The 26,160-nt window shown below is 50.6% G+C and overlaps 1 protein-coding gene across 6 annotated transcripts in view; it reads left to right on the top strand.

Annotated features, from left to right (window-relative positions):
* Positions 1–22,342, top strand: part of DLG3 (discs large MAGUK scaffold protein 3) — a 163,035-nt gene extending 140,693 nt beyond the window's left edge. For 5 of the 6 annotated variants that reach the window (XM_024217568.2, XM_024217566.2, XM_024217567.2 and 2 more), the window contains 10 exons: positions 837–1,013; positions 2,471–2,546; positions 3,285–3,384; positions 8,492–8,533; positions 10,016–10,066; positions 11,313–11,414; positions 11,604–11,776; positions 12,368–12,477; positions 17,406–17,497; positions 19,670–22,342. In XM_024217568.2, the coding sequence (XP_024073336.2) occupies positions 837–1,013; positions 2,471–2,546; positions 3,285–3,384; positions 8,492–8,533; positions 10,016–10,066; positions 11,313–11,414; positions 11,604–11,776; positions 12,368–12,477; positions 17,406–17,497; positions 19,670–19,776 (1,030 nt within the window). In that variant the 3' untranslated portion in view covers positions 19,777–22,342. Of the gene's footprint in view, positions 1–836; positions 1,014–2,470; positions 2,547–3,284; positions 3,385–6,916; positions 6,963–8,491; positions 8,534–10,015; positions 10,067–11,312; positions 11,415–11,603; positions 11,777–12,367; positions 12,478–17,405; positions 17,498–19,669 lie in introns of all 6 variants that reach the window. The other variant, XM_024217572.2, reaches the window with a different exon arrangement.
* Positions 22,343–26,160: the final 3,818 nt, after the last annotated feature.

Here is a 26,160-nt window from a genome sequence, read left to right as displayed (position 1 = left end):
TTTTTACCAAAAATATTCGGCTTATGAGCGAGTATATACAACTTCCCTGGTTTCTTCTCATGTTTCAGCCAATTTACATTTCTACAAGCACATCGGGAGGGCATCTCTCGTGATTGAGAATAGCCCCTCACCATGTTGTAGGAGTCTCTGGTGTCTGGCCTGTTATGATACTTCATCAGCAAGGGGAGCTCATGGGTGGCCGTCTACAGTGAATTTTCCCATCTTCCCTTGGAGAGGGAAGCCAGAGTGTGGTGTGTATGGACGATGCAGATGTTTTATCGTTTATGTTGGTCAGGGCTGAGACTGCTTGAAGTTATGGGATGTCCGAGAGACCCTGGCAGGTTAAATAAACCCACCTGCTCTGGGTTACTAGGGAACCAGAGATCCTGGAAGCTTGCAGGAGTTTTTACAACCTATCTTTTCAGTGTGCTGATCACATCTCTGGCCTCCCTTCCCTCTGAGCAGGGGAACACAGCATTGGTCAGAGGGTCCCCCTGGGCTGGGCTGGAGGGGGACAAGGGGGCCTCAAATTCTATAGGAGCAGGGGTACCAGGAAATGCCTCACCACGTGGGTCAGTGTCTCAGGCTGGGAGAGGTCCTCCCAGCAGAGCCAGGTGTGAACAAGGAATGAACTGGTTACTGAGGATCCCAAACGTGTCCCTTCAGCCTCGGGTTCCCTTGGGGTGCCCAGCTCAGCCGCAGCAGGTTATGGGATGTCACCTGGTCTGACCCACCTGCCGTCCAGTAGCCACAGGCTGTGGCAGTCTCGCCTGCTGGAGTGGCCTGTACCATTGTCCGCAGGGGAGAGTCTCACTTCTCCTTCTGTTCCTTTGCAGAGCCCTGTTTGACTATGACAGGACCCGGGACAGCTGCCTGCCAAGCCAGGGGCTCAGCTTCTCCTATGGGGACATTCTGCACGTTATCAATGCCTCCGACGACGAGTGGTGGCAGGCGAGACTAGTGACGCCCCACGGAGAAAGTGAGCAGATTGGGGTCATCCCCAGCAAAAAACGGTGAGTGTCCCTCAGCAGCCCTGTTCCCCTCTCTCCACAATGGATTGGGCCAAGCGCAGGGACTGGGCCCCATGTGGCATTGCAGGGGCCTGCTCCAGCTGCTAGGAGCCATCGGTGGTGGTGGTGCCAGGGACTCCCACCCCCAATTGGGTGTGTGACACCCCCGCGGGCAGCGGCCAGGAGGCGGCTCTCACTGGGCCCCTGCAGGGCTGTGCACCATCGAGGTCGGGGTGAATAGGAAGCAGGGGTTGTTGATAGGTCTGCAGTGAGACCCTTTCTCCTGAAGCGACCTGGATTGTGAATTCCCGGAAGAGCAGCTGAGGAGACGAGAAGAGCAGTTGGTCCTGTTCAGCCGGGTGAGAGTCTGGCTCTGCCATGGTTGAAAAGGGGAGTTGGGGAGTCCCCAGCCCTGCTAGCCCTGAGGAGCTCAAGGCTCCTGATGCCAGAGCCATGCAGCCTGTGCCTTGTGTGCCACCGAGGATCTGTCTAAGCCAGGTCCCATCTGATGTGAAACCGCAGAGCCCAGAGAGAGGAAGAACCAGCTAACCACCAGCTCTGCTTGTGGTTTCTGTGGGTTTCATGTCGAAACAGATGCTGGGGTGGGTGAGACGGGAGCGATGTTTTGCTCCCCTCTGCCGTCAGGCAGAGCGGTTGGGACATGCAGGTGCCAATGGGTACGGAGGGGCTCTGCCTGCTGCAGGGGCAGTGCCCAGTTCTTGCTGGCAGAACCGGATCCGCCTGCTGTGGGGACGGGGGGTCCTGGTCTGCAGTGACAGAGAATGTCCTTTGGGCGGCTTGCCAATGCGACGGGGTGAAGGCCTGGGGCAGAGTTCAGCCTCTCTAGTGGCGCTTGCTCCCTGGACAACCTCTGCACACGGGAGGGTTGTGACCTAGCATAAACCCCATTCCTAGTTCCAGGGGGACCAGCTGAGGGGAGGGGAGAGGCTTTCTGTGTCCTCACCGTGATCCCTCCTAGAGGTGAGCTGTTCTGCTGTGCGCCTCTGTGCAACGTCTGTCCATCCGTCTCCTTCCTCGGGAGTGCCTGGGAAGGGGCAGCCCCACGCCCCCTCTTTCCCCCGAAGGGCTCTTCGTGTTGGGCACGCTGTTCAGTTGATCAGCTTATTGCGGGCTGGGCTGGGCTCCCCGCTGGCTCCTCTCTCCTCCAGGTTCCTGGCGCTGGTTAGATTCATGACAAGCTGCCTGGTCAAATCGCTGCTAATAGCAGAAGCTGCTCAAAGGCCCAGAGCCGCCTCCAAGTGTTCTCTCCTTATAGATGGCGTGGTCAGGTGGTTTGGGTGCCAGAGGGAGCTTTATTGCATGGATGGGGCGCAGAGGTGACCCTCTGCCCGTTGCTGCCCACCGATGTAGCTCAGCAAGCACCGTATGGAGAGGAGCAGGGCAGGGCAGCGAGCTGCACACACATGAACTAGGGCTTTCTCTCGTTTGACTTGAATCAGGGTGGAAAAGAAGGAGCGTGCAAGATTGAAAACAGTGAAGTTCCACGCCCGGACTGGGATGATTGAGTCCAACAGGGTAAGTGCCAGAGCGGGGGTGCCCGGGATGGCCTGAGGTGGAAGCTAGAGGGGCGAAGGAGCGTCCAAGGCTAATGTTGTAACGCTTCTCACTTGGGAAGATAGCCAGAGCGTTCCTGAGTAGAGAGCAGTTGAGACCAGTTGGACTCGAGTTGTGTATGGCTGGGCTGCTTCTTAGGCTTCTGTTCAAACTGCACAGCGGATCCGCTGCCTGGCTGCAAATCTGCAGAGCTGGCAGCCTGGGGTGGGCCAGGAGATTTCAACACAGACACTTCAGCTTGTAGCAGAATTTCCCTCTGACAGTGTGTGTGACCCCATAAGCTGGTGGTCAAGCCCTAGATCGCTTGTGAACAAAAGGTGCATCGCAAAACACCCCGGCTGGGTGGAGCTGACCTCAGACCATCTTGCACAGGCGCATGCGACTTCCCTACGATGGGAGGCTTGAGGTCCGAGCCTGGCTGCTTAATAAAAACACTTCAGACTAAGAAGGGGGCTTAGGGACATGGCCTCGCTCCTGTGGAAAGCGGATTGGGTAGTCAACCTTCCAACATCCCTACAACATTTTTCTCTACACTTAATTTTTCTCCTGCATTATAGTTTCCATGTAATCTCCATGATTTCATTTGAGGGTGATTGCCCTGCCACAGATCCTCATTGTCTCTTCATTTTAATTTTTCGTGCATGCGTTAAACACCATTTGTTTTTTCTGTCCTCCCTTCCATCTCCATGTTCTTCACAGTCGATCAAAACGAAACGTAAAAAGAGTTTCCGCCTCTCCCGAAAGTTTCCATTTTACAAGAGCAAAGAGAACCTGGCCCAGGAGAGCAGCGGACAGGAACGTAAGTAGCCGCTGGCCAGAGAGGGCAAAATGTGCAACCCCCACCCAAACCCCAGCGCCTGCTCCGTGTGGCGGGCTGGGCTGAGTGCATTTCCCTCGCCAAAGAGCCTGCATTCAAAATAGCTGGGAATTCCATTGCATTGGGCCAAACGGCACGACTCCACCCTTTGAGAACTGTTCTGGGAGCCTTCTCAGTTGGAACTGGCTCAGCAAGCAGATAGAGGCAGGATGGGACTTGCTGTGGGACCAGTGGGTCCCTCTGCAACTGCTTACCAAGCTCTGGCTGCACCTCCCCGAGTGTCCCAGTGGCTTCCCACCCATATTGAGAGACAGACCCAGCGCCTGCAATGGCTTCCCAAGCTCAGGAGACTCAGATGGAGTGTTGCCTCTTCTCCCGCTGCCTAGCAATGGTGGAAGTGGAGATTCCTGCCTTGCCCTCTCCTCCAAAGCTGTTCCAGGGGCAGTGGCACTCAGGCTGGGCTCTGGCCATCACAGCCATGGCTGGCATTCTAGAGATCGCATAGAACAATCCATGTCACTGGGCAAAGCCAAGCCAAGCCCGGCCTGCCTGCCTGTAGAGAAGGGGACGTCTCTCCTACCTGCCTCATCCCTTCCCTAGTGCTCGACTCCCAGCCACGGGTGCTGTGTCAGCAAAACTGCCTCTCCCAGCTGCTGCCAGTCTAGCTGCCGCTGGCCATGGCCCAGGATTTCCATCCAGCCTCTGGGCGATGGAGACCTGCCTGGCGCACTCTCAGTTGTTTGGTGTTTTCATCCTTTCACAACTTCTCAGCACATGATCAAACCTCTACTCTGCCTTTCTCTGCTCTCCCTGATGTGCCAGGGGCTCTGCCTTCCCCCGCTCTCAGAACAAGGCGAGGGAATATGGTGCTCAAAGGCTTGTGTTTAATGTTGTAAATGGGCAGGTGTGAGTGGGTGCAGCCCCTTGTCCCGCTCCTGGAATTGGGAAACGGCCTTGCCGTCTATAGCGAGAACCTGGCAGTGCTCATCTGCGTGAACCAATTAGGAGTAGTGAATCCAGCCAGCTTTTGTTATGTGACCATCTGCTCCAGAAGCACCTCTGTGGGCGAATCACTGTGGCCTGCAGAGCTGTCCTGTGCCTGGCTCCCTTTCTGGAGGAATTCCAGCTGCCCGCAGAGACAGCGGCACGTTCCATAGTGACTCTGGCACCATTTCCCAGAGGGTGGTAAGGCATGAGCCCCTGGCTGGCAGCCTCATTGCACTCTCCCTGCTGGAAGGTCAGATCTGTTCATGGCGACTCACCCATCCCGCTTCCCACATGGAGCTAGGAAGCTCCACATGAGGACAAACCCTGGATGGGGCCATGCTCTGATGGTGCATGGCTGTGATCGAGGACCTCTGCTCTGACACCCCCGGCAAACCCCCTGTGTTGAATGGAGGGTGTTCGGAGTGGGGCAAAAGGAGCAGAGAGACCAGGACGGTCAGAGGCTGCCTACCCACCCCCAGCACATTCGCTACAGGGTAGCAGCTGAACTGAGCATGCGTTAGTGTCAGTGTGGTGAAAACGGCAGTGTGTCTGGGTGTGAAGGGCTGTGCACTCCGGCGCAGGAAAGCGCAGTCGATTCAGATCAGTCAGAGAGAGGCGTGTGGACTGTGCTCCTCTGAGGAACTGAAGGGTTCAACACGCAAACCTACGAAGTATTCCTACGGACGGGTTTGCTGGCCAGTGAGCCACCGAGGGAGGTGTTCCTACCTGTGTTCTGTGCAGCTGGGCCACTCGCCTGGCACTGCCCTTCCTCTGCACTTGCTACACGTCATCAGCTCTCCGTAATGCATTGGGTGCTTTGTCAGCAGTGTCCATGTAGACAGCTGTGGTCTCACAGGTAGGAGAGGAGGCGGGGCGAGGCAGAGCGAATCCACCTGCCAGGCTGCATTCCCGTCATGGTGCACTGCTCAGAATGGTCTCTGCTCTGCGGCTGACTGCAGCTGGGGCCAGGACCCAGAGCCTGTCCACACACTGCCTGCATGGTGTCTCACTTCGCTGGCACAGACCTCCATCTTGTGTGTTTATGGAGGGAGAGCAGCCAGATTTTCAAACGAGTTCAGTACCCAACCTGCTGAGCTCTTCTAAAAATCTGGCTCTGGGTGAGTCCAGCATGCCTCTGTTCCTTCCTGGGCCTGACTTCAGCCATAAAAGCTGTATGTGCATCTGCATACTCCAGGGCCTCTGGCCTAGGATGGTTGGTGACTTGGCTGCCCAGTGCGCTTGCTAGACGCAGGTGGTTGCAGGTGTCATAACGAAGGTAGGACAGACCCGAACTGCACTGGCTAAATGAATATGCAAATCCTCCTTATGAGGGTGGCCCCCTCTCTCGGCTCCCCTAGCTTTGCCAACGGATTGTGAAATCCCAGCGTCCCCTCTGCTCAGGGTGCACAGCTCACAGTGCACCAAGGTGTCCGTGCCCAGTAGTTGTAGGGATTTGTGGGGGAGCGGGAGCCATGTCTGGGAGAGTCCCTGGGGAGGGGGCTTGGCTTGCTGCTTTCCCTCCTGGAAGGGTCTGTGGTTGGGGGATGGCTTGCTTGTAGAGGGTGGCATCAGGCAACTGAACATAATTGAATTCATGACTGAAGTGGATTCACCACCTGCCTGTGGGCTCTGTAAAGTCTGTTTGAGGGCTCATTCTCTGCCAGCTCCAGGTTAGCATGTGCTCACGGTGTGGGGGTGGGGACCCCACTCCCCGTCTAGTTCCTGTTGTAGGTAGAAACTTGCAGCCAGTCTCCCTCCCTTGAAATGCTTCACAGCACTTGACTAAATCTGCTTGTGGAGCATAGTCCTTCCTCTGCGCACTCTGCACGTGGAAATGTTGGGATTAGGGGAGCTGAAGCAAAGACTGCAGAGGGATTTGAAGTGCTCCTCAGCCCTTCCAGGGAAGCTGAAAGGCTCAGCCTGGGACTGTACTAGAGCAGGGGTGTGGGCAGAGGGCTCTGGGGCACAGAATCCCTCAGACACCTGGAGTGGGAGATGCAACGTACCTGGCCTTCACCAGTCCATCAAAAAGCTGAGTGAGGCACATTCTTGGGAAGGCCTCCCCTCAACTTCCAACAGCACCTCTGGGATTGGAGCAGCTCACTCGGGAGTGGAAGTTAGCCTGCTCCAGGGGGCCAACTCTTCCTCAGCAAGAGCCTTCCCAGAGTGCACTCAATGAGCAGGTAGCCTGAGGAGGAGTCGGGCACATGGGCACCATTGGTCTCTGGGCTGTGGTTTTGGCAGGGCTGCCCTTGGCCCTGTGGGGGCTGGTTAGAGGCCCTGCGATGGCCATGGGCTGGGTGAGAGGACACGGCTCGGCTCAGCTCAGCAGTGTGAAGGCTGGCTGTACTGCCTGCCCCAGCAAAGACACTTCTGAATTTTGTAACCTCACTTGCAATTGCAGCTCACAGCCGTTCTGCACTCCTGTCACTAATGCTCACCTGGCTCTGTCTCTTTCCTCTCCTCTCTCTGTCTCTCACTCCCCTCTCTCTGGCTCTCTGCCCCTTCCTGCGGTCTATGAAATCAGGACTTCCCTGGGTTAAGTGACGATTATTATGGAGCAAAGAACCTGAGTAAGTCTCATTTAAATGCACATCGTTGGCTCTCCATGTCTGGCATGTCTGGCGCTGCGCCGGGGGGAGGCTGGGATCCAGGACTGGGAGTTAGTGCTGCTCTTGATGTACAGCGCTAGTCGCGCTGAAGGCTTTGCTCTTGCTTCTGAGGCTGTGGGTTCCAGTCCCAGTCAGTGGAGGTGGAGGGGGCTGGGCTCTGGGGGAGGGAGAACTGCCCCTTGTGCTGCTCCCATGGTGAGTTAGAATTCCCTAGCAGAGAGTGACGCAGTCCTGCCCTCCAAATTGCAGGGTGAGCTGCTCTGTTTCCTCTTGTTAGACTGATGGTCACAGCTGGAGCTTGGATCCAGCGGCTCCCTGCTCTAATGCCAGCCCAGATGAGTTAGCGTCAGGGCTGCACTGGAGACGGCTGCTGGCAGGCAATCAGGGGAGAGTGACGGGCCACAGGCGCGTCACTAAGCAGGTAGCTGCGTCTTTAAGTGCTACCTGCCTGCTCCCCGTGCCGGGTGCGTGCACATGTACCCTGAGCTGTGGAACGGCTTCTCTTCCTGACTCCCTTTGGGGAGACGATCTTCACAGCTTCCGCTTAGAGGCCAGCTCTATGCAAGCGGTCCCCTGGCTGCCCACACCTTCGGGACCAGCACAGCCCCACGTCCCTGGGAGCAGGCAGCCGGGGGGGGAGCAGGACGAGTGAGTGACCCAGTGTCTGCGGAGGGGCCGTAGCATTGGAAATGGCCTAAACAAGCAAGGCCCCGAACTCTGTTCCGTCTTGTCAGTGTCTTGTCTCTGTGAGTCCCCCCGTCCCCCCAGGCTGGTTTGCCCTCGTCAGACTGCACTTTGCTTTAGGGTTTGTGCTGATGTATCCGTGTGCTGCGGCAGCTTCCCTCCTCTGCTCCCCCTCCTTGCATGACACCTGGCTCAGGGGGACTCGAACTGGCAGGGCCCTGCCCCGTGCCCCACCCCTCTCACTGTGGATTTATGCTGTATCCTTCGGGGAGGGGGCAGCACCCTGCTCTTGGAGATGCTGCAGGATGAGGCCTGGTGCATTCCCTGGGGAGGCCATTACTAATGCCAGGGGCAGAGCTGCTTCCCATCCCTGTGCACGCTGCCTGGGGAAAGGGAGCCCTGTGAGCTCGTGCCCACTGGGTACAGAGAAAGCCCTGCCTCCGGCGTTCGCATCTTCCCCCTTTCACGCTTGGCAGGGTGCCCCAGACGCAGTTAACTGGATTTCCCTGTTGAAGCTACTGACTGAAGGACCCGGAAATGAACCTCCTGCAATGGTGCCCTACCCCTGGAAATGCCAGTTCTAATGCAGGAGTAAGGGATGGGGGCTGAATCTGTAAGAGGAATCTCACTGGGTCTACATGCTGCCATTGGCTGTGGGGACCCCAAGGCTGTGCTCGACCATGCCCTCTACCTGTGTCCTGTGGCCACTAGCGTTGGGCCACTGTCTGTCTCCTACCCCATGTGCCCTTTGTGAGTTCCTGGCTGCACGTGTTCTGAATTGGCGTCTTTTTCTTGTTGGTTTGCAGAGGGCGTGACATCAAACACCAGTGACAGCGAGAGCAGTTCCAGTAAGTGTCTTTCTCTCCTGCTGTCTCTCACCTCTGTGTGTGTGCGTTCTAAGCATTTTCATTCCTCTGTTGTCCCCATGGTGTTTCCTGTTCGGAGGCCGATGCTTCCTTTGGCCACTCGAACTGAAGGCCCTAGAGATGCTGTGGCCAGCTCCCTCGAGGGGATGGGAGCTTTTTGCCAGGCCTGGTTAGCAGTGTCCTTAGTGGCAGTGATGGGATGCAGTGACGTGGAAGCCATGAGGTGTTAGAGGTCACTCTTTGACCTGTCCCAGCAGAGGATCCCGCCCCAAGGCGCGCTAGTTTTGGGGTGCCACGTGGCTCCTGTGTCCTGACTTCTAGCCCTTGGGATAATACCCCATAGGTCTTGGAAAGCTTGTGCTCAGAGAGGAAGATCTCTGCCAGCTGCTAACGCCCTGCAGCCCACCTACAGCACAAGCCCCGCAGGTGCACTAACAGCTACTGCAGCACTAACGCGCATTCTGCCCGAGGCGTCTCTCTCCTCCTGCGACAAAGCTGCAGCTGCTCTGCTTACGCTTCCAGCTAGGAACTGATCCTGCCCCGCCGTCTCCCCAGTTCGCCCTGCCAGGATGCTCTGAACCAAACACGCGCTGGTGGTGTCGGTCAGGCAGCTCAGAAGGGCCTGGCACAGAAACAGTGTGTGTAATGAGGGCAGCGTCCCCAGCGCCTTTTCTCCTACAAGCCTTCAAACAGGCAGCACCCAGCCCAGGCAGGGAAATTGGTGCCAGGGATCCAGGGCCTCTGGAGTGTCCCCGCAGCGCAGATGGGAGCTGGGTTTACGGTCTCCCAGCACACAGAGAGGAATGGGTTCCATGCAGCTAGCCAGAAAGGATGAATGGCTGAGTTGGTCCTGCCTGGCTTTGAGCCCAGAATGTGGCTATTCCAGGTGTCGTTCAGCCGGTAACCCAGGGAGCAGCCAGGCTGTGGAATCGGATCCTCAGAGCAAATAGTGGCCAGGTTGCCGCTCTGGGCTGGGGGGGAGCCATGGGAAGGGAGCCTGGGTCATAGCCCGCAGAAAGAGCGCCCTCTGGTGTTTGCCCTAGCGTTCCAGGCAAACTGCCATGAAGCGAATGTCTGACCAAGTCATGGGCCACCTGGGCTTAGAGTGCAGCCCACCTGCTGGCCACAGACTAGCCTTTGGGTTGGCTGCAGGGGCAGCGTGATGGGGGAATGGCTCTCACTCACGTACTGTTTCGGGTCTTCCTGGGGCAGTCAGAAAGGAACACTGTCCCAAGGCAGTTCTGGTCAGGAGCAGCACCCCAGGCTGGGACTCTCCTGTGCACTTCGCTGTCACCCTGGGACTTCACTGTCCAGCGGGGTGGGCAACCCAGAGGCCTTTGGGGCACTTCTGTGTATGGCAGATCCTGGCTGGCTATTGCCTTCATGCCACTTTCTGGTCACAAAGGGTTGAGGCAGGAGAGGCCCCTGCAAACACTCACCTGCTTCTCCCTGGCTCTATTCCAGAAGGACAAGAGGACACTATCCTGTCATATGAACCGGTGACACGGCAAGAAAGTAAGTATGGGGTGGGGTCTGGAGTGTGCAGTGGTCTTGAGTCCCAGCTCTACAGCTTGTGGTGGTTTTGAGAAGTGCCTACGCACAGCGAGTCCTTAATCAAACCTTGAATCTCCAACCAACACCTAAAACTGGCCTCAGGCAGGCGTGGGTCTGCAGGCACTCTGCTCTCCCGGCCTCCCAGAGCAGCATGTGTTGCGAGGCGTTTAATGGAAACGTGAGGGGCACCTGGCCGCCTGTGCCTGCCTGGGCTGCCTAGCACTCTTGGCAGGCAAGCAGACACTGCTCATGAAATGCCTCTGGTCAATGGCAAACGCTTGAAACACTGGCTGTGAAACCGTCATTGCTAAAAATGTAACACCCCCTGCCCTGCCCAAGCCCAGCCCTCTCTGCGCTGCCCTTCCAGAGTCTTGGGTCCTTCTTGTACCAAGCACCCGCCTTCACCTCCGGCCACTCACCCACTCTGTCTGATTCATGCCCCAGCCGTACTGCATCTCGTGACTGCATCGGGTTGAGTGCCTGGGGCCAGAGGCTGGGAGGGCTCATTTCTTTTTAAAGCACCTAGCACGTTGTTGGTGCTTCATCTGTACCAACTCAAGGCAGCTATTCACCCATGAGCTGCCAGTTTGCTGGTTCCTCAGCCAGAGAGTAACACGTCCTATCCTCCAGACACGAGTAGTGCAAGTGCCAGCAGCATGCCTGGGGAGAAGAGGTGCATTCCTCCCCTGGAGCTTGCAGGCCAATGGGAGGTCAGCCTCCCGCACTTGTCTGAGCGGCTGTGGTGGAAGGGCTTGGGAAGAGGGTGTGTTGAGGCAATAATTTGGGTGCTCTCACGGAGGAGCGAACCTGGAAGTGCATGTGGAGGCACATAGAAGAGGTAATAAGCACTCTTGTGTTCTGCACCATTTGCCTCTTTGGGAGCGTTGCTGATGCGTCCTGTGGGCTGAGCCCAAAGACAAGTTCCTGGAAGCTGTTTCCATGTGCATGGGAAAGGTGTCCTTGTTCTAGAATGAGAAGGGTTCTGTCCTTGGGTAGACTTGGAGCTTTGCTGAGCTTAGTCCCCACTGCAGGAAAAGGGCCTTCAGTATTTCCACAGACCACAAGTGTGAGTGCTGTGCGAATGGCCGTGGTGTATTGACCACAAGTATTCTGGAGCCACGTGGCCCACTCCAGGCTTCAGCGAGTGTGGGAGCAGCTGCTGGGATCAGAGACTCAGCCTCAGGGTCGTGGCTTTTCTTGTTTCCAGTTCACTATGCGAGGCCAGTGATCATCCTGGGGCCAATGAAAGACCGTGTCAACGATGACCTCATCTCCGAGTTTCCACACAAGTTTGGCTCCTGCGTGCCACGTAAGTGTTGGCGTTGGTGTCTCTCTCAGGTTGTGAGTTAGTGACCCAGAGGTGTGCTCTGGAGAGGGGCCGCTGTTTCTCTGCCTGCTGCATCTGAGTCATGTGGTGGCGAAGAGAGGCAAGGCAGGGTCGCTGTAGGGGCCTGGCAGGCTGCGGTGGGCTCTGTCTCATGAAGCCCCTCTCTTTCAGACACTACCAGGCCTCGGCGTGAGAATGAGGTGGATGGGCAGGACTATCACTTTGTCGGATCCCGAGAGCAGATGGAGAAAGATATTCAGGACAACAAGTTCATCGAGGCTGGGCAGTTCAATGACAATCTCTATGGGACCAGCATCCAGTCGGTGCGGGCAGTTGCAGAGAGAGTGAGTGTAAACGTGGAGGCAGCGACACTGCTCCAGGGAAGCCCGCAGCTCACCCAAATGATTTGTGACCCTCTCGCGGCTGCACCCATTGCCCATGTAACTGTGTGTGGAGCAAGAGCCAATTGGACACGGATTCCTGCCACGCCATCTGGCCTTGTTCCACAACCTCATTACCCAGCCCAGACTGCCCAGTGCTCTGCCGCTAAACCCACCTCCCTCCCCAGGCAGGAGTCCTGCAGAACTCAGGCCTCCTAAGCCACTGGGCTACCAAGGCCACCATTAGCCACACCAGTGCCTGCTTTATCTTCACAAGTGCTGGTGCAGAGGTTCTTTGCAGTGAGTAGAACAGAAATGCTCTGTGCTCAGAGCATGACACAACCCATTGCTGGTTTTTAAACAATGTCCTGAACGTTGAAAGGAAGCCCCAGTCCCTTCTCCGGGTGCTGCCACCCTGCCCCAGTTGGGGGTCCATGCTGGGGGTTGGCTTGTATCTTGGGATGGGCATATTCCATCCCTGGTCCTCCTGCTCCAGGCTACTTTCAGAGAGGGAAAGTGACTGACTGAAGCTGGTCCCCTCTTGTGCCCTGCTAGGGGAAGCACTGCATCCTGGACGTGTCTGGCAACGCCATCAAGAGGTTGCAACAAGCACAACTTTACCCTATTGCCATTTTCATCAAGCCAAAATCCATTGAAGCTCTCATGTAAGTGCATATTTTCCACCTACCCCTTGGGTGCGCTAGCTGCAGGGACCAGGAGCCTGCACTCCTGCTGCTTCTAATTCAGAAAAGGGGTGTGGGAAAGGCTGCTACTGTCGCTGTCATAGAATCACAGAAATGTTGGGCTGGAAGGTACCACAAGAGGTCATCTAGTCCAGCCCTCTGCACTGAGGCAGGACCAGAGTTACCTAAGAGCATCCTTGACAGGTGTTTGTCCAACCCGTTGTTAAAAATCTCGAATGAGGGGATTCCATGACTTCCCTTGGGATCCTATTCCAGAACTTTTCTATCCTCTGAATTAGAAAGTTTTCAGAGTAGAGAGAGGTAAATAGTGGTGTCCCCCAGGGTTCTGTACTGGGACCAGTGCTGTTCAACATACTCATAAATGATCTGGAAAAAGGGGTAAACAATGCAGTGGCTAAGTTTGCAGATGATACAGAATTACTCAAAATAGTTAAATTCAAAGCTGACTGCACAGAGTTACAAAGGGGTCTCTCCGAACTGGGTGACTGGGCAACATGTAGACAAATGCGAAGTAATGCACATAGGAAAACATAATCCCAATTATACATACATGATGATGGGGTCTAAATTAGCTGTTACCACTCAAGAAAGAGATCGTGGAGTCATTGTGGATAGTTCTCTGAAAACATCTGTTCAATGTGCAGCGGCAATCAAAAAAGCGAACAGAATGTTAGGAACCAATAGGAAAGGGATAGATAATAAACCGAAAATGTCATATTGCCGCTATATAATTCCATGGTACTCCCACACCTTGAATACTGCATGCAGATGTGATCGCCCCATCTCAAAAAAGAGGTATTAGAATTGGAAAAGGTGCAGAGAAGGGCAACAAAAATGATTAGGGGTATGGAACAGCTTCCGTATGAGGAGAGATTAAGACTGGGACTGTTCAGCTCAGAAACGAGATGGCTAAGAGGGGTGTGATGGAGGTCTATAAAATCATGACTGGTGTGGAAAAAGGGAATCAGGAAGGGTTATTTATTCCTTCTCATAACACACGAACCAAGGGTCACCAATGGAATTAATAGGCAGCAGGTTTACAACAAACATAAGGAAGTACTTCACTCAAAGCACTGTCAACCTGTGGAACTCATTGCCAGTGGATGTTGTGAAGGCCAAAACTATAACTTGTATAATTCACAAAAGAATTGGATAAATTCATGGAGGATAGATCAATCAATGGCTATTAGCCCAAGATGGTCAGGGATGCAACCCCATGGTCTGCATGTCCCTCATCTCTGACTCCCAGAAGTTGGGAGTGGATGATGGGATGGACCACTCAATAAATTGCCCCATTCTGTTCATTCCCTCTGAAGTATTTGGCACCAGCTACTCTCAGAAGACAGGATACTGGGCTAGATGGACCACTGATCTGACTCAATACGGCCATCTTTGTTTGTACACTATGAAAGTTTTTCTGAAATTTTCCTTGCTGCAGTTTAAGACCATTACTTCTTAACCGATGGACATGGAGAACAATTGATCACCGTCCTCTTTGTAATATCCCTTCACATATTTGAAGATTGTTACCAGGATCCCCATTAGTCATCTTTTCTTAAGACTAAACAAACCCAGTTTGTTTAATCTTTCCTCACAGATCAGGTTTTCTAGCCCTTTTATCATTTTGTTGCTCTACTCTGGACACTCTCTAATTTGTCCACATTTTTTTAAGGTATTGTGCCCAGACCTGGGCAGAGTACTCCAGTTAAGATCTCAGAGCCACATAATCCAGGACAGTTACCTACCATGTCTTACTTATGACATATTAGCTTTTTTCACAACTGTATCACATTGACTTGTGTTCCATTAGTGATCCAACCCCCAGATCCTTTTCAGCAGTTATACCACCTACCCAGTTATTTTGTAGTTGTCCATTCCGTTTTTCCTTCCTAAGTGTAATACTTTGCACTTGTCTTTACTGAATTTTGCTTGTTGATTTCAGACCAATTCTCCAATTTGCAAAGGTCCTTTTGAATTCTAATCCTGTCCTTCAAAGTGCTTGCAACCCCTCCACGCTTGGTGTCATCTGCAGATTTTATGAGCATACTCCGCTCTCCATTATCCAAGTCATTCATGAAAGTATTGAATAGTACCAGACCCAGGGCTGACCCCTGCAGGACTCCACTACCTATGTCCCTCCCGGTTTGACAGTGAACCACTGAATGCAGTGTTTCAACCAGTTGTACACCCAGCTTATATTTAATTTCATTTATACCATATTTCCCTAGTTTGCTTTTGAGAATGTCATCTGAGAGACTGTGCCAAAAGCCATACTAAAATCGAGATATATCACTTCTTCTACTTTCCCCTATCCACTAGGCCAGGTACCCTGTCAAAGGAAATTAGGTTGATTTAGCATGATTTGTTCTTGACAATATAACCTATTGTCTAGGTGCTTACAAATTGATTTGTTCCAGTATATACCCCGGTATCGAAGATGGGGTGATCGACTACTCTGTAATTCCCTGGGTCCTCTTTGTTCCCCCTTTTAAAGGTAGGCACTCGGTTTGCCCTTCTCCCGTCGTCTGGGATCTCACAAGTGCTCCAGGAGTTCTAGAAGATAATTGCAAATGGTTCTGAGTTTGCTCTAGCTAGTTCCTGAAGTACCCTGGGGTGAATTTCATCAGGCCCTCCTGACCTGAATACAGCTAGCTTATCTAAATAGTCTTTAACCTGATCTTTGCCTATTTTGTCTTGTGTTCCTTCTCCATTGTTTTTCATATTAATTGTGTTCAGTATCTGGTTATAGTTCACCTTTTTAGTGAAGACTGAAGCAAAATAGGCAATTAATACCTCGCCTTTCTTCACATCATCATTGGTTAGCTCTCTTTATCCATTAAGTAGAGAACTTACACTTTCCTTCACCTTTCTCTTGCTCCTAATGTATTTAAAGAACCTCTTCTTACTGCCTTTTACGTCCCTTGCCAGGTGTAACTCATTTTGTGCCTTAGCCTTTCTGATTTTGTCTCTACCTGCTTGTGCTATTCTTTTGTACTCTTCCAGAGCAATTTATCCGCGTTTCCAGTTTTTGTAGGATTCCTCTTTTAGGGTCATTAAGGCGCTCCTGATGGAGTCGTAATGATCTTTTACTTTTTTTTCTATCTTTCCTTCCCATTGGGATAGCCTGCAGTTGTGCCTTAAATATCGTCTCCTTGAGAAGCTGCTAGTTCTCCTCAACTCCTTTGTCCCCTTAGATTTGTTTTTTCCCCATGGGATCTTATCTACCAGTTGTCTGAGTTTGCCTGCTTTTTAAAAATCCTTTGTGCTTATTCTGCTGCTCTCACTCCTTCCTTTCCTTAGAATCATGAAATCTGCCCTTCAAGTAGTGTCCCTGTGGGCACTCCGCTCCAGGTGCGCCTGTGCCTTTGATCAGAGATGTTTGGTAGCAACGCCCCCACACCTTCGTGCCCTGGACGGAAAGTATAAAGGGCTGCGTGGATGAACAGCCATCGGTTTCTTTTCAGCCACCTTCAGTCTGACAGAGTCTGCTGTGTGCCTGTTCTCTTTAATGGTGATTTTAGCAGTTAGTATCTAGTTAGTTCTTCGGTAGTGTTTTATAGTTCCTGGAACAGTTGTTCCCTTTTTTCTTTCCATTTTTTAAGGAAAGATTTTATATCTATAAAATACTTTTATTTTTGGTTATTTTGCTCAGGGATGCCAGGGATTTAAAAGGCGCTTCTCTCACTGCGAGGCTCTCCTGAGCAGTGACGGGCGTTCTTAATGCCTCTGCTGTTTGGGAGAGGCTCCTATTTCCCTGCAAGTGCAAGATCTGCACTTTTTTCCCAAGGGTACATCCTGAAAAAAATAGGGAGCCCAAGTTTAAACTGATGATGATGGAGCAAGCCTTAAGACCAGCTTTGGATGCAGGGGCAGAGGACGACCCCCCAGTATAGCTAGCACTTGTATATGTATATAGTGAAAACCAGTAAAAGTTTATTTAACAAAGTGCAGAGATTCAAGTGACCGCAGTAGAAGTATTGGAAACAAATGCTGTATATAAAAGTAAATCAGAATGTGCATTCTAGAACCTACACTTACGTCACTAGCTGCTTTTCTCTCTTACAGAGCAATGGTCACCCAAAGTCCTTCCAGCGTTTTACACTCAGGCTTGGCTGGGCTCTTAAATAAGTCACACTGTCAGCTTGCCTCCTTGATAGAACAATCCACTGCCCTTATTTCTAAGCAGGACACCCCTGCTGGCTGTCTTTTTCCTGTACACTCCTTTCTGGTAGATTGTGAAATCTCTTAATCAGCATCTGGCTCAGTCTGCAAATCGGCCTACGTTGGCGGACATGATACACAATGGCCAGATAAGGAGATAAGCATCTGTTACCCCATGCCTGTCCGAAACATGCTACATCCTGATTACCTGTCTTAAGAACATAATTTTCACTATAGACACGCAACTTCTTAAATATGATCCATCAATCACTGTGAAATGGATGGATGACCCGTGGGCTACTGGCTGTCTGCAGAGACCTCAGCCCCCACCCTTTTGTGAATTCTATCCAACCCATGGAATCTCTGTAAAACTGACTCCTCTGTGCCCTCTGCTAGTTTGCACTACAAGGTTCTGGGGTCACATGCACTGCAGCAGAAGGCTAGGGATTGCCTGGGCTTCCCAGCATACCTTTGTTCTTTGGGTGAAGTGGAAAGATGTTGGTGCTGGAAGGAATTGCTGGAGCTGGAGTTGTATTGCACAGGGCAGCAAGAGAGCACGTGAAGTTCGATATGTGACCCAGTCTCTTGCAATAGAAGTCTGTAGGGGCTGCACCAGGGCCTAGCTCACTGATGCATGGAGGGTTCCCAGCACTGGTGGTGGCGGTAGCTTTTGGCTTGTTTTAAGTAAAAAGAAACACATTCAGACTGTTCTTATCCATGCCTGGCAGGGAGATGAACCGGAGACAGACGTATGAACAAGCCAACAAGGTCTTTGACAAAGCCATGAAATTGGAGCAGGAGTTTGGAGAGTATTTTACAGGTAAGAGTCCTGGATGGGCAGGAGTGACCCCATCAGCACCACCTTGCTGTCAGAGTCATGGGAAATTGTCCCGCCCCTCCGAAAACAAAAGAATCAAGAAATGGATATGAGTCTGTGAATGTGGCTTCATGGAGGGGCCCTTCAGCTATCCGGAGGTAACAGCAAACCTGCCCTCGAGACGCAGAGGGAGGCAGCCATACAGGATTTTCTGAATTGCTGAAGGCAGCAAGGAGAAAAGGGGCCAATAGAAAATCAAGACTTACAAATGCTGCTGAAGGGCTGCATAGGACCAGGGATTTTAGCACATGAGGGCAGGGAACACTAGAGAGAGAAGGACCATTTAAAAGAGTTGAAGGATGAAATTAGTGACTTGATGGGTGAAGACTGAACTGCTTTTTACAGTCCGTCTTCAAGAAAAGCATGGGCACTTGGCTGCTTAGGAAGAGAAGGAGCATTTGCTGAAGGGCCAGTAAGGGAGTACTTGGCAACTTGTGCCTCCACAGATTAGCTGGCCAGCACAGCAGGTATCCGCGCGCGTTAAGGAAAATAGCGGACACGCTGTACCACACAATTATTTCTGGAAAATAATGGGCAGCTTTGGAGGCACCAAGGCTGAAGGGGAGCAAACGTGTTACCAGCTTGAAAGGAAAGGAGTGATCCCACCAGTTTCCATCTCATATGCCAGACTGCTACCCTAGGAACTTTCCCAGCCAAAACACCTGGCAGAGGAGGAGTTCAGGCTAGAATGGGCCAGTTACTGGCCAGTTAAAACCCTCCCCAGAATATTGTCCTTTCACAAAGGTGAGCAGGAGAAGCCCAAGGAATTCCCAGTGCTTTTCGATATGCTCACGCCAACAGCTGGGGGAAACAGGCGAGGCACACTGTGTCTTTATTTGCTACCAACAGACAGTTTCATGTGGAAAATAAGTTCAAATTGGCTCATTGAGCTGAAAACGTGGGTAAAACCCATAAACAGGGTGCTGATAACTGGGGCATCTCAAGGGGAGAGAGGGGCCTCTTTGGGAGCAGCGGACACTGGGGTGAGGCAGACCTTATGTAACATGTTTGTGATCATAGAGATAGGGTGAGCAGCACATGGGTGACGTTTCCAGGTGACACTAAATTGGGAGGAGGCTGGAAACATGGGCAGGAAATAATGGAATGGGATTCTGCTGGGCAGGGGAACCCAGGGGCGCAGGAATGGCAGAGTGAGCCCTGCAGCAATAAGGGAGAGCAGATTTGATTATCTTGCAATGTAAGATGGCTGCAAAAGAGCCACTGTGATTCTGGGCTGCATGTACAAAGGCCTCGTGTCATGGACATGGAGGGGGGATGGACTGCCTGTCTGTAGGGCTCTGGTGCGATGTGGGAGCCAGAAAAATTGACAAATTGTGAGGAGTCCAACAAAAAGCAACAAAACGATCTGGGGGCTGGAGCAAATGAGTTCTGGGGGAGAGAGAGAAAAAGCCAAATCTGCCTGGTTTCATTAAGTGTTGAGTCCAACTCAATAGGACAAAACCAATCATCTACAGTTAAGTGAAGGCATGTTATCGGAGAAATAAGATGGGATTGCAAAAGGGAAAACGTGTGAACTCGAAACTTTTGGGCAGTGAGATGCGCTTGGCTGGGGAATCCTCTCCCAGGAAGCCCCAAGAACTTCTCCCCTTGGGAGTTGGAAGCTAAACTAGGTCCCTGGGCCTGCTGGAAGCTGTAATGAGCCAGTCTTTATGAAAGTGCCTGCAGCTCCTGCTCAAAGGTGGATGAAATAATGAATACTGAGGTCCCAAAGGCTCTGTACCTAGTGTGTTTTAATGAAATTGTCTGAAAAGTTGATTTTCAGCCCCTTGTTGAGAGACTAGTTGGTACTTCGTACACATGAAAAGAGTACGCCAACATGAGATCAGCATGAGCTCTCCCTAGAATTAATCTGCTTGGAGGTACTCTGTATCCTTAACTCTCCATGGCCCGGTTTGCCTGTTGTTCACATAGCGCAGATCCAGAACTACTTACAGGATTCGCTCAGGTCTGCTGGTAGCCGTGCCGCACCGTTCTCTCCCATCCCCTCTGGCTGCTTTGCCTCACTAGCTGGGCGAGGGACCTTTGCATGGCATGTGCGGGTGTGGTGCAGTGTTGCCTGATGTTGACTGACTGGCTTGTTCTTTCCCTTTTTAGCCATTGTACAAGGAGACTCTCTGGAAGAGATATACAACAAAATCAAACAGATCATTGAGGACCAGTCTGGGCACTACATCTGGGTCCCATCCCCTGAGAAACTCTGAAGACTTCCCCCATCAACTTCCTTGTGAGCAGATGTCTGAAATCCCTCCCTCACCTATGCCCCAAGGGGGTGGACATGAATACTTCTCCTGCCCCCTTTTTTAGATCGTCGCAAGATTGAGTTTTCTAGTCCTGTTTCTTTTTGTTGGGATGAATCAATCTCACTTAACACGTGACTGTCCCCACCATTCCTGCATGGACCTTCCCGCTGCTCCATTAGAGACAGATGAGATCCCATTCAAGTCGTTTTTTATTATTATTAAAATTTAACCCAAGATGCGAGATGGGAGGAGGCGGCTGAGGACTTATGTAAAGAACGACTGAAACAATGGATTTTTTTGAAAATGAGCTAGGACTGGAGCTCCCGGGGGCATTTCTCCAAGCATGTGTCACTGCCTTGTAGCTCTGAACAGTGCAACAGAAAGCATTTTATTTATCTGTATATGTAATTTATATATAATATATAAAGATATTATATATATATTATATATATGTGGACTAGAAAACCTGAGGGACCTCCTAAAACGGTACTATATTATTGCAAGGATCTTTTAAATTGTTGTATCCCAGTCACTGGGCAAGGGAGTCCCACTCTGGTCAAGAAGAGATTGAAATGGTACCAAGTGCTTCGGATGCTTCTCACATCTGGTCAGTTTTCTGAGAACCAAAGCCCAGATCTTTGGGGTAGAGCAGAGAAACTGGGATGCTGTGTGCGTGCAGAGAGGGCCGAGGGTCCAGAGTAACCTGTAGCAGCTGATCTGAGTGAAACTGGAAGACCCAGACTGAGCAGGAGGCTGCAGGGCGAGAGAGAATGGATAAGACGTTATTAAATTGCACATTGTTTTACACACCACCTAATGTGTTTGCATGAGAGGTTTCCTTTTTGTTCTATTTTTTTAAGCAGATGTTAAACCAAAACCATATTGTGTTGCTGTGTCAGCTTTTTTATTAGAATTTTCTCATGTTAATAATGATCTGTGGGTATAAAATCCAGTTTTTTAACTTATTTTTTAAGATGGTTACATTGTAAATAGAATCCAGACCCAGGGTGTCATAGTTAGAAAATAATCTACAGACCATATGGAATGAGCAAGCCAGCTGATCTGTGCTGCTGCCGGAACACTTCAATGTGGATGCAGCAAATGCCATCCATCTGGTCTCCCTGGGGACCTACACTGGATTTGAATCTGGTGTGTGACAGGCTGAGGGAATTCCAGTCTTCCTCATGAAAGCACACTGGAATTCCCCTCTGCTGCTGGAAGAAGACCATAGCTGTGCCTGGGATGGAAGCTCACAACTTCCCAAATGAATAATGGAATTTAATACAGAGTTCAGAATTCCAGTAACCGTGAAAACGGCTGTTTCCCCTGCAAGGGGTGAGGACCTTTGCTGTGGAGCAGCTGTGCATGCAGTGCAGCAGTGTCCCTTCCTGAGTCCCTGGGACTCAGCGCTTGGCAGATAGTGCTTGTTCACCTCTTCTGTTTAATATTTCTACTATTGACAAGTGTCTGCATAAAGCCTGTTCTGAAGTTTGGGATCCACTTTTAGAAAGTCTCAGGAGCTTTGCAGTCTGTTGGGTATGGAAATGCAGACAGAATTGTACCATCATGCTGTATAATCAAGAGATCTTGTGACCAGGTGAGTGGTGTAAGACCACAGACAGGTAGTCTTCCTTGGACTGAGGCTACTGCTTTTGAGAAGCACAGGTGTGTGTGTTCGAATGTGGCTCCACCTCAGGAAAAGAGCTTCCAAAAGGATTTGTGGATTTTCCAATCTAGATTTTGTTTTTCAAGTACCCCTAATTCTAGTGCAAGAGCCCTCTCCTCTGCAGGGAAAAATGTAAAAACTTTCTCCATGCCACGTTCCTGTACATCAGAGCAAAGGAGGTCACCATAAAAATGTGAGCAGGTACGTCTTCCCCCTTTCCATGTGGTGACAGTTGGATGCTATAGAAGAAAACCAAGCTGTTGCTGACCTAACCTAATAGGATCAGACCACTGCTGTTTCCAGCTAGACAACACCATGCTAATACTGTCCACTCCCTGAGGTGATAGCTGATTGTGTCAATGTGTTTTGTGCAGTGGCCTCAGTTTTAAATATGAGTGAGAACTGCTGTAAGTTTGTAGAGAGACATTCTGGTAAGTGAGAAGTGTCACAGGAGACCCAAAGGGATTTAGCAATCCTGTGAGACTCAAAGCAACGCTGCAAAGCTCATTGATGGAACCACTACTGTTGAGAAGTGGAGCTGAAGGAGAGAGGACGGCTGTAGATTCTGGCCATGGACGGATGTCCAGTGTTACAGCTACTGCCTGCTCTGGATGCCACAAGCCCCATTCTCGAGCTGGCATAAGTGAAATAGGAGCAAGTTCCTAAGATGCTAGTCACAAGGTTACAGCTTCTTAACTTTTTTCCTAAGAGCCTGTCTCCCTCTCTTCTAGTCACATGGAGAAAAAGGCCAGTGTACTCCATGGCATAGGTGAAAGTATCCAATCAGTCATGACACTAGTTGGTTACCAGTGTTTCTTCCAAGGAGACATATATTTTTAATAAACAGAGAGTTGCAATGAACTCTGACTCAGAAACCTTCTTGTAAAAACCTCTTATTGTGTAGTGGATCCCTGCCATTTGGAGGTTGATCCTGGCACCTGAGTGGGGTCTAGCTGGGCTGTAGTGAACCGAAGGGTTACGCTCAACATGCCAAAGCCTGGAAATGTTTAGGTTTCTAGGTGGGAGGGGGGTGGCCCCTAAAAGTCAATCCTGAAAAAGAGCAGTTCTTGGGTTTAGATTAGTGACCATAGCAACAAGAAGGCCCCTCTGCAGCTTTACCAATGCCACTTGCTCTTTGAGGTGGGGTTGTGGTTGCAGGCCTTCCCTAATACTGTATCATAATATATTCGGCCAACACCGTTGGACCAAAGCCCCTTGCTGACATGAGAATCTGTGCCCTGCAAGCAATGTGGGGAACTAGCTGTACCACTTTTTATCAGTGGAAATTATGTGCCTTTATGAAACCCTGCTGCATCTGGTCCTGCCTGTACTGTAAAGGAGGGGACGTGGCTTGTTTTTCACTGATAGGAATATGAAGCTGGGGGAGGGTCGTACTAAAATTTAACTTAGCATGTTTGACTATTTGTACAATATTGGTAGGCAGTGGTTATAATGACACAGCTACATTGAAGTAAAACGTTGGGGATGGAGTTGTCTTTACTAAATGTAGTTAAAACCTATTTTTGAAATTCCCAGTGTACTCATTCAGTGTGTGAATGGGTGATCTGCTCTCATGGGGAGAGGGTACTATTTTAATGGTGCATCACTGTACGATCCCCGTAGCAGGCCCAGCCTCAGAATCCAAAAAAAAAAAAAAAAAATCAGCTCCCACATCAAAGGGCTGGAAATCTGTTTCAAAGTAAAGCCTAATTTAAAAAAAAACTAGCTCATAAACCATTTTTTGAAGAAGCGGTTTCCTGTATGGTTATTTCTATTACAGACACTTTAGAAGTGGAACTGAACAACTGAGTTTTGATTTAGTTGGAGTGACTGAAAGCTCTTACCCTGCAGTTTTCCTTTCAGAAGCTGGAGATGGGGGAATAAAGTAGCTTTAGAAGAACTGGTAATAGAAAGCACGAGGTAGTTTACTGATGACTCTCAGGTTATAGTCCACATATTTAATTTTTTGTTTAGTTAAGCATATTAGTGATTATCAGACTGAAAAGATCAATAGTCCCTCTAGTCTGGTTTCTGACAGTGGTGTATATACCTGATCCTTCAGGCATAAAAGCCTCAGAAAAGACAGTTAATTAAATAGCATAACGGGAGAGGTTCCTTCCTCAATCAGGGCTGTTAGTGGTTGGCTCATGTCCTGAAGCATAGGTAGTCACATAGCTTACAAACATATCCAAGCCTGCTGTAAATACAGATACCATATAAGTGTAGAAGCCTTTCTTGAATCGTACTGAATACTCCATCCCAAAAATACCATGTGGCAGCAAGCTCCGTAGCTTAATTACTCTGGTGTAAAGGTCTTCCTGTCTGAACAAGACATGAACAGAAGGGTAACAGTGCTGCCTCAAGTTCTCCAAGAGCTCGCTTGGTGGCTAGACCCAGTAAATGAATGGAAAGGTGGTTCCTTTCTCTGCCCCCACTCCAACTGACACTTATCACAGATGCTTCAGGGACAGGCTGGGGTACTCACCTGAAGCAGCTACAAGAGATTGTCTCAGAACAATTTACAGCTACACATGAATGTCCTGGAGTTGGGAGCCATCAGCCCAGTTCTGCAAAACTCCACAATGCAAATTCTGATTGACATGGCTGCATTTCACTATGGAAACAAACAAGGAGGCACTCAAGCATTCCCTCTTTGCCAGGAAGCCATCAAGTTCTGGAAGTGGTGTCACCATCCCAGGATAACTCTGCTGGCTCTACACATACCAGGGGTCAGCAATTACTGAGCAGATTTCTCAAGCAGACATGCAGTGACCATTTGCAAATGGTTACTGAATGGGTCGGGCAGGCAGCTAATGTCTAGCAGGGGAGAGCAGGGGTGGGGGGAATTGTCCTTTAAACTTCTGCTCAAGCAGAGATGAGAGCTTAGTCTTGTTGCCAGATATGTATCCTTGAGACCACCAAAGGAGAAAACGATCTTCCTTCCTACCAATTGCCCAGATCCCTAAAATAGTATACAAGATCAGGCAGTCATCCTGATAGTCCCTTACTGGCCGAGACAGTTTTGGCCATCAGACCTGCTACAGCTGTCCATGTGGCAACCTATCTCCCAACCAATCTAGATGTAATATCCCAGAACTAAGGTTAACTCCTGTACCCAGACCCGCAGTCACTGCATCTGACTGCTTTGATGTTGGCTGATTGACCACTACTAAAAGAGAGGCATTCAGAAAATTCTCATCCAAAGCAGGAAGTCCATCCACCAGGAAGATTTACCTTCCAAGTGGAAAAGATTTTTCCACACGAGTGGTCCAAAAGAACATGAACCTAGTACAGGAATATACACTAACAATCCTTGATTATATGCTGCTACTAAAACAGGATGGATTCGCATTTAACACTCTCAAAGGTCAACCTAGCAGCAATATCTGTGTGCCACACACTGGTACAGTCACAACAGACATTCTCTCATCTAACAGTATTGAAATTCCTTAAGGTCCTCCTTCATTCTTTCCCTCAGGTTAGATAGGTTATGTCCTTCCATAGGGACACGGTAGTGATTAGGACACATTCCAAGGTCATCCCTGAGATGGTCTGACCTCCACCTGAACCAGTCACTCACCTTGTCAGTCTTCATGACGCACTCTTGATACCAAGGGAGAAGAAGCTGCAGACTCTGGATGTCAGCAGGGCTTTGCTATAATACCTTGACTGGACCAAGCCTTTCTTGCTTTCTCCCTGCCTCTTTGTGGCTATTTCCAGCCATGCAGTCTTTTCACAGAGAATCTCCAACTTGATTTCACTGCATGTCCATCTGCTATTAGCTGACTGGTGAGCCTGTCCCGTAGGGCACAGGGTGTGTCGACCACCTGCTTCAGGAACAGTCCAACCTCTCAGGTCAGTAAAGCTGCAGCTTGGAGTAACTCACTGAATTTTGTTGAACATTGCCCTTGACATGGCTACCTGGGCAAATGTCCACTTGGCAGGGCAATACTCCAATTGTTGTTTGGTATGGCTAGAACGCCGCTCCCACCATTCAGGGAGGAATGGTTGCCAGTCACCAACAGTGAGTTCCACGCTTCTTAGTGTATGCACAATGTGCCTCAGGTGGCACGTGACCAGGATTCATCACCGAATTTGGTCTGCTGATTGGATCATTAGCTTCCTTGGCATGGGCCAGGTACTGATGGGGAGCACGAAATGAACACTGATCCATGCTCCCCAGCGCCACACTGACACATACTCAAAGGATGGTTCCTTATTTTAAGGTAACTGTGATTCTTCAAGATGTCAGTGCAGATCTGACCACCCACCCTCCATCGTCGTTTTTCCAAGTTCACAACTACTACAGGCTTTGAACTGCAAGGGAACTTATGAGGGGGTCAGCGTCACTCTGCCCTTTCTGCCTTCAGAGGGGAGCATGAGGCGGCACAGGGCACATGTGCAGCCCCCCCCCCCCCAAACAACTACTGCTATTCAAAGAAATACTGTACAGATCTCACATACAAGGAGGGGATCCATACTGACTACACCATATCATGGAATCACAGTTACTTTAGGGTAAGTAATTCTTCTGTCTACGTCTGCTACTTCAATTAAATTCTGACTAACTAGCATTGAAACAAAGTCTCTCACTGCTGACTTGAGCCATACTGAAAAGCATCTAGTGCAATACATATAATAAGAACAGGAGTACTTGTGGCACCTTAGAGACTAACAAA

This window comes from Terrapene carolina, unplaced genomic scaffold, assembly GCF_002925995.2.
Source record: "Terrapene carolina triunguis isolate 2854851 unplaced genomic scaffold, T_m_triunguis-2.0 Scaffold131, whole genome shotgun sequence".
In the NCBI taxonomy this organism is placed as follows: domain Eukaryota; kingdom Metazoa; phylum Chordata; order Testudines; family Emydidae; genus Terrapene; species Terrapene triunguis.
Note: the sequence above shows the minus strand (reverse complement) of the source record. Positions and strands in the feature narration are given on the sequence as shown.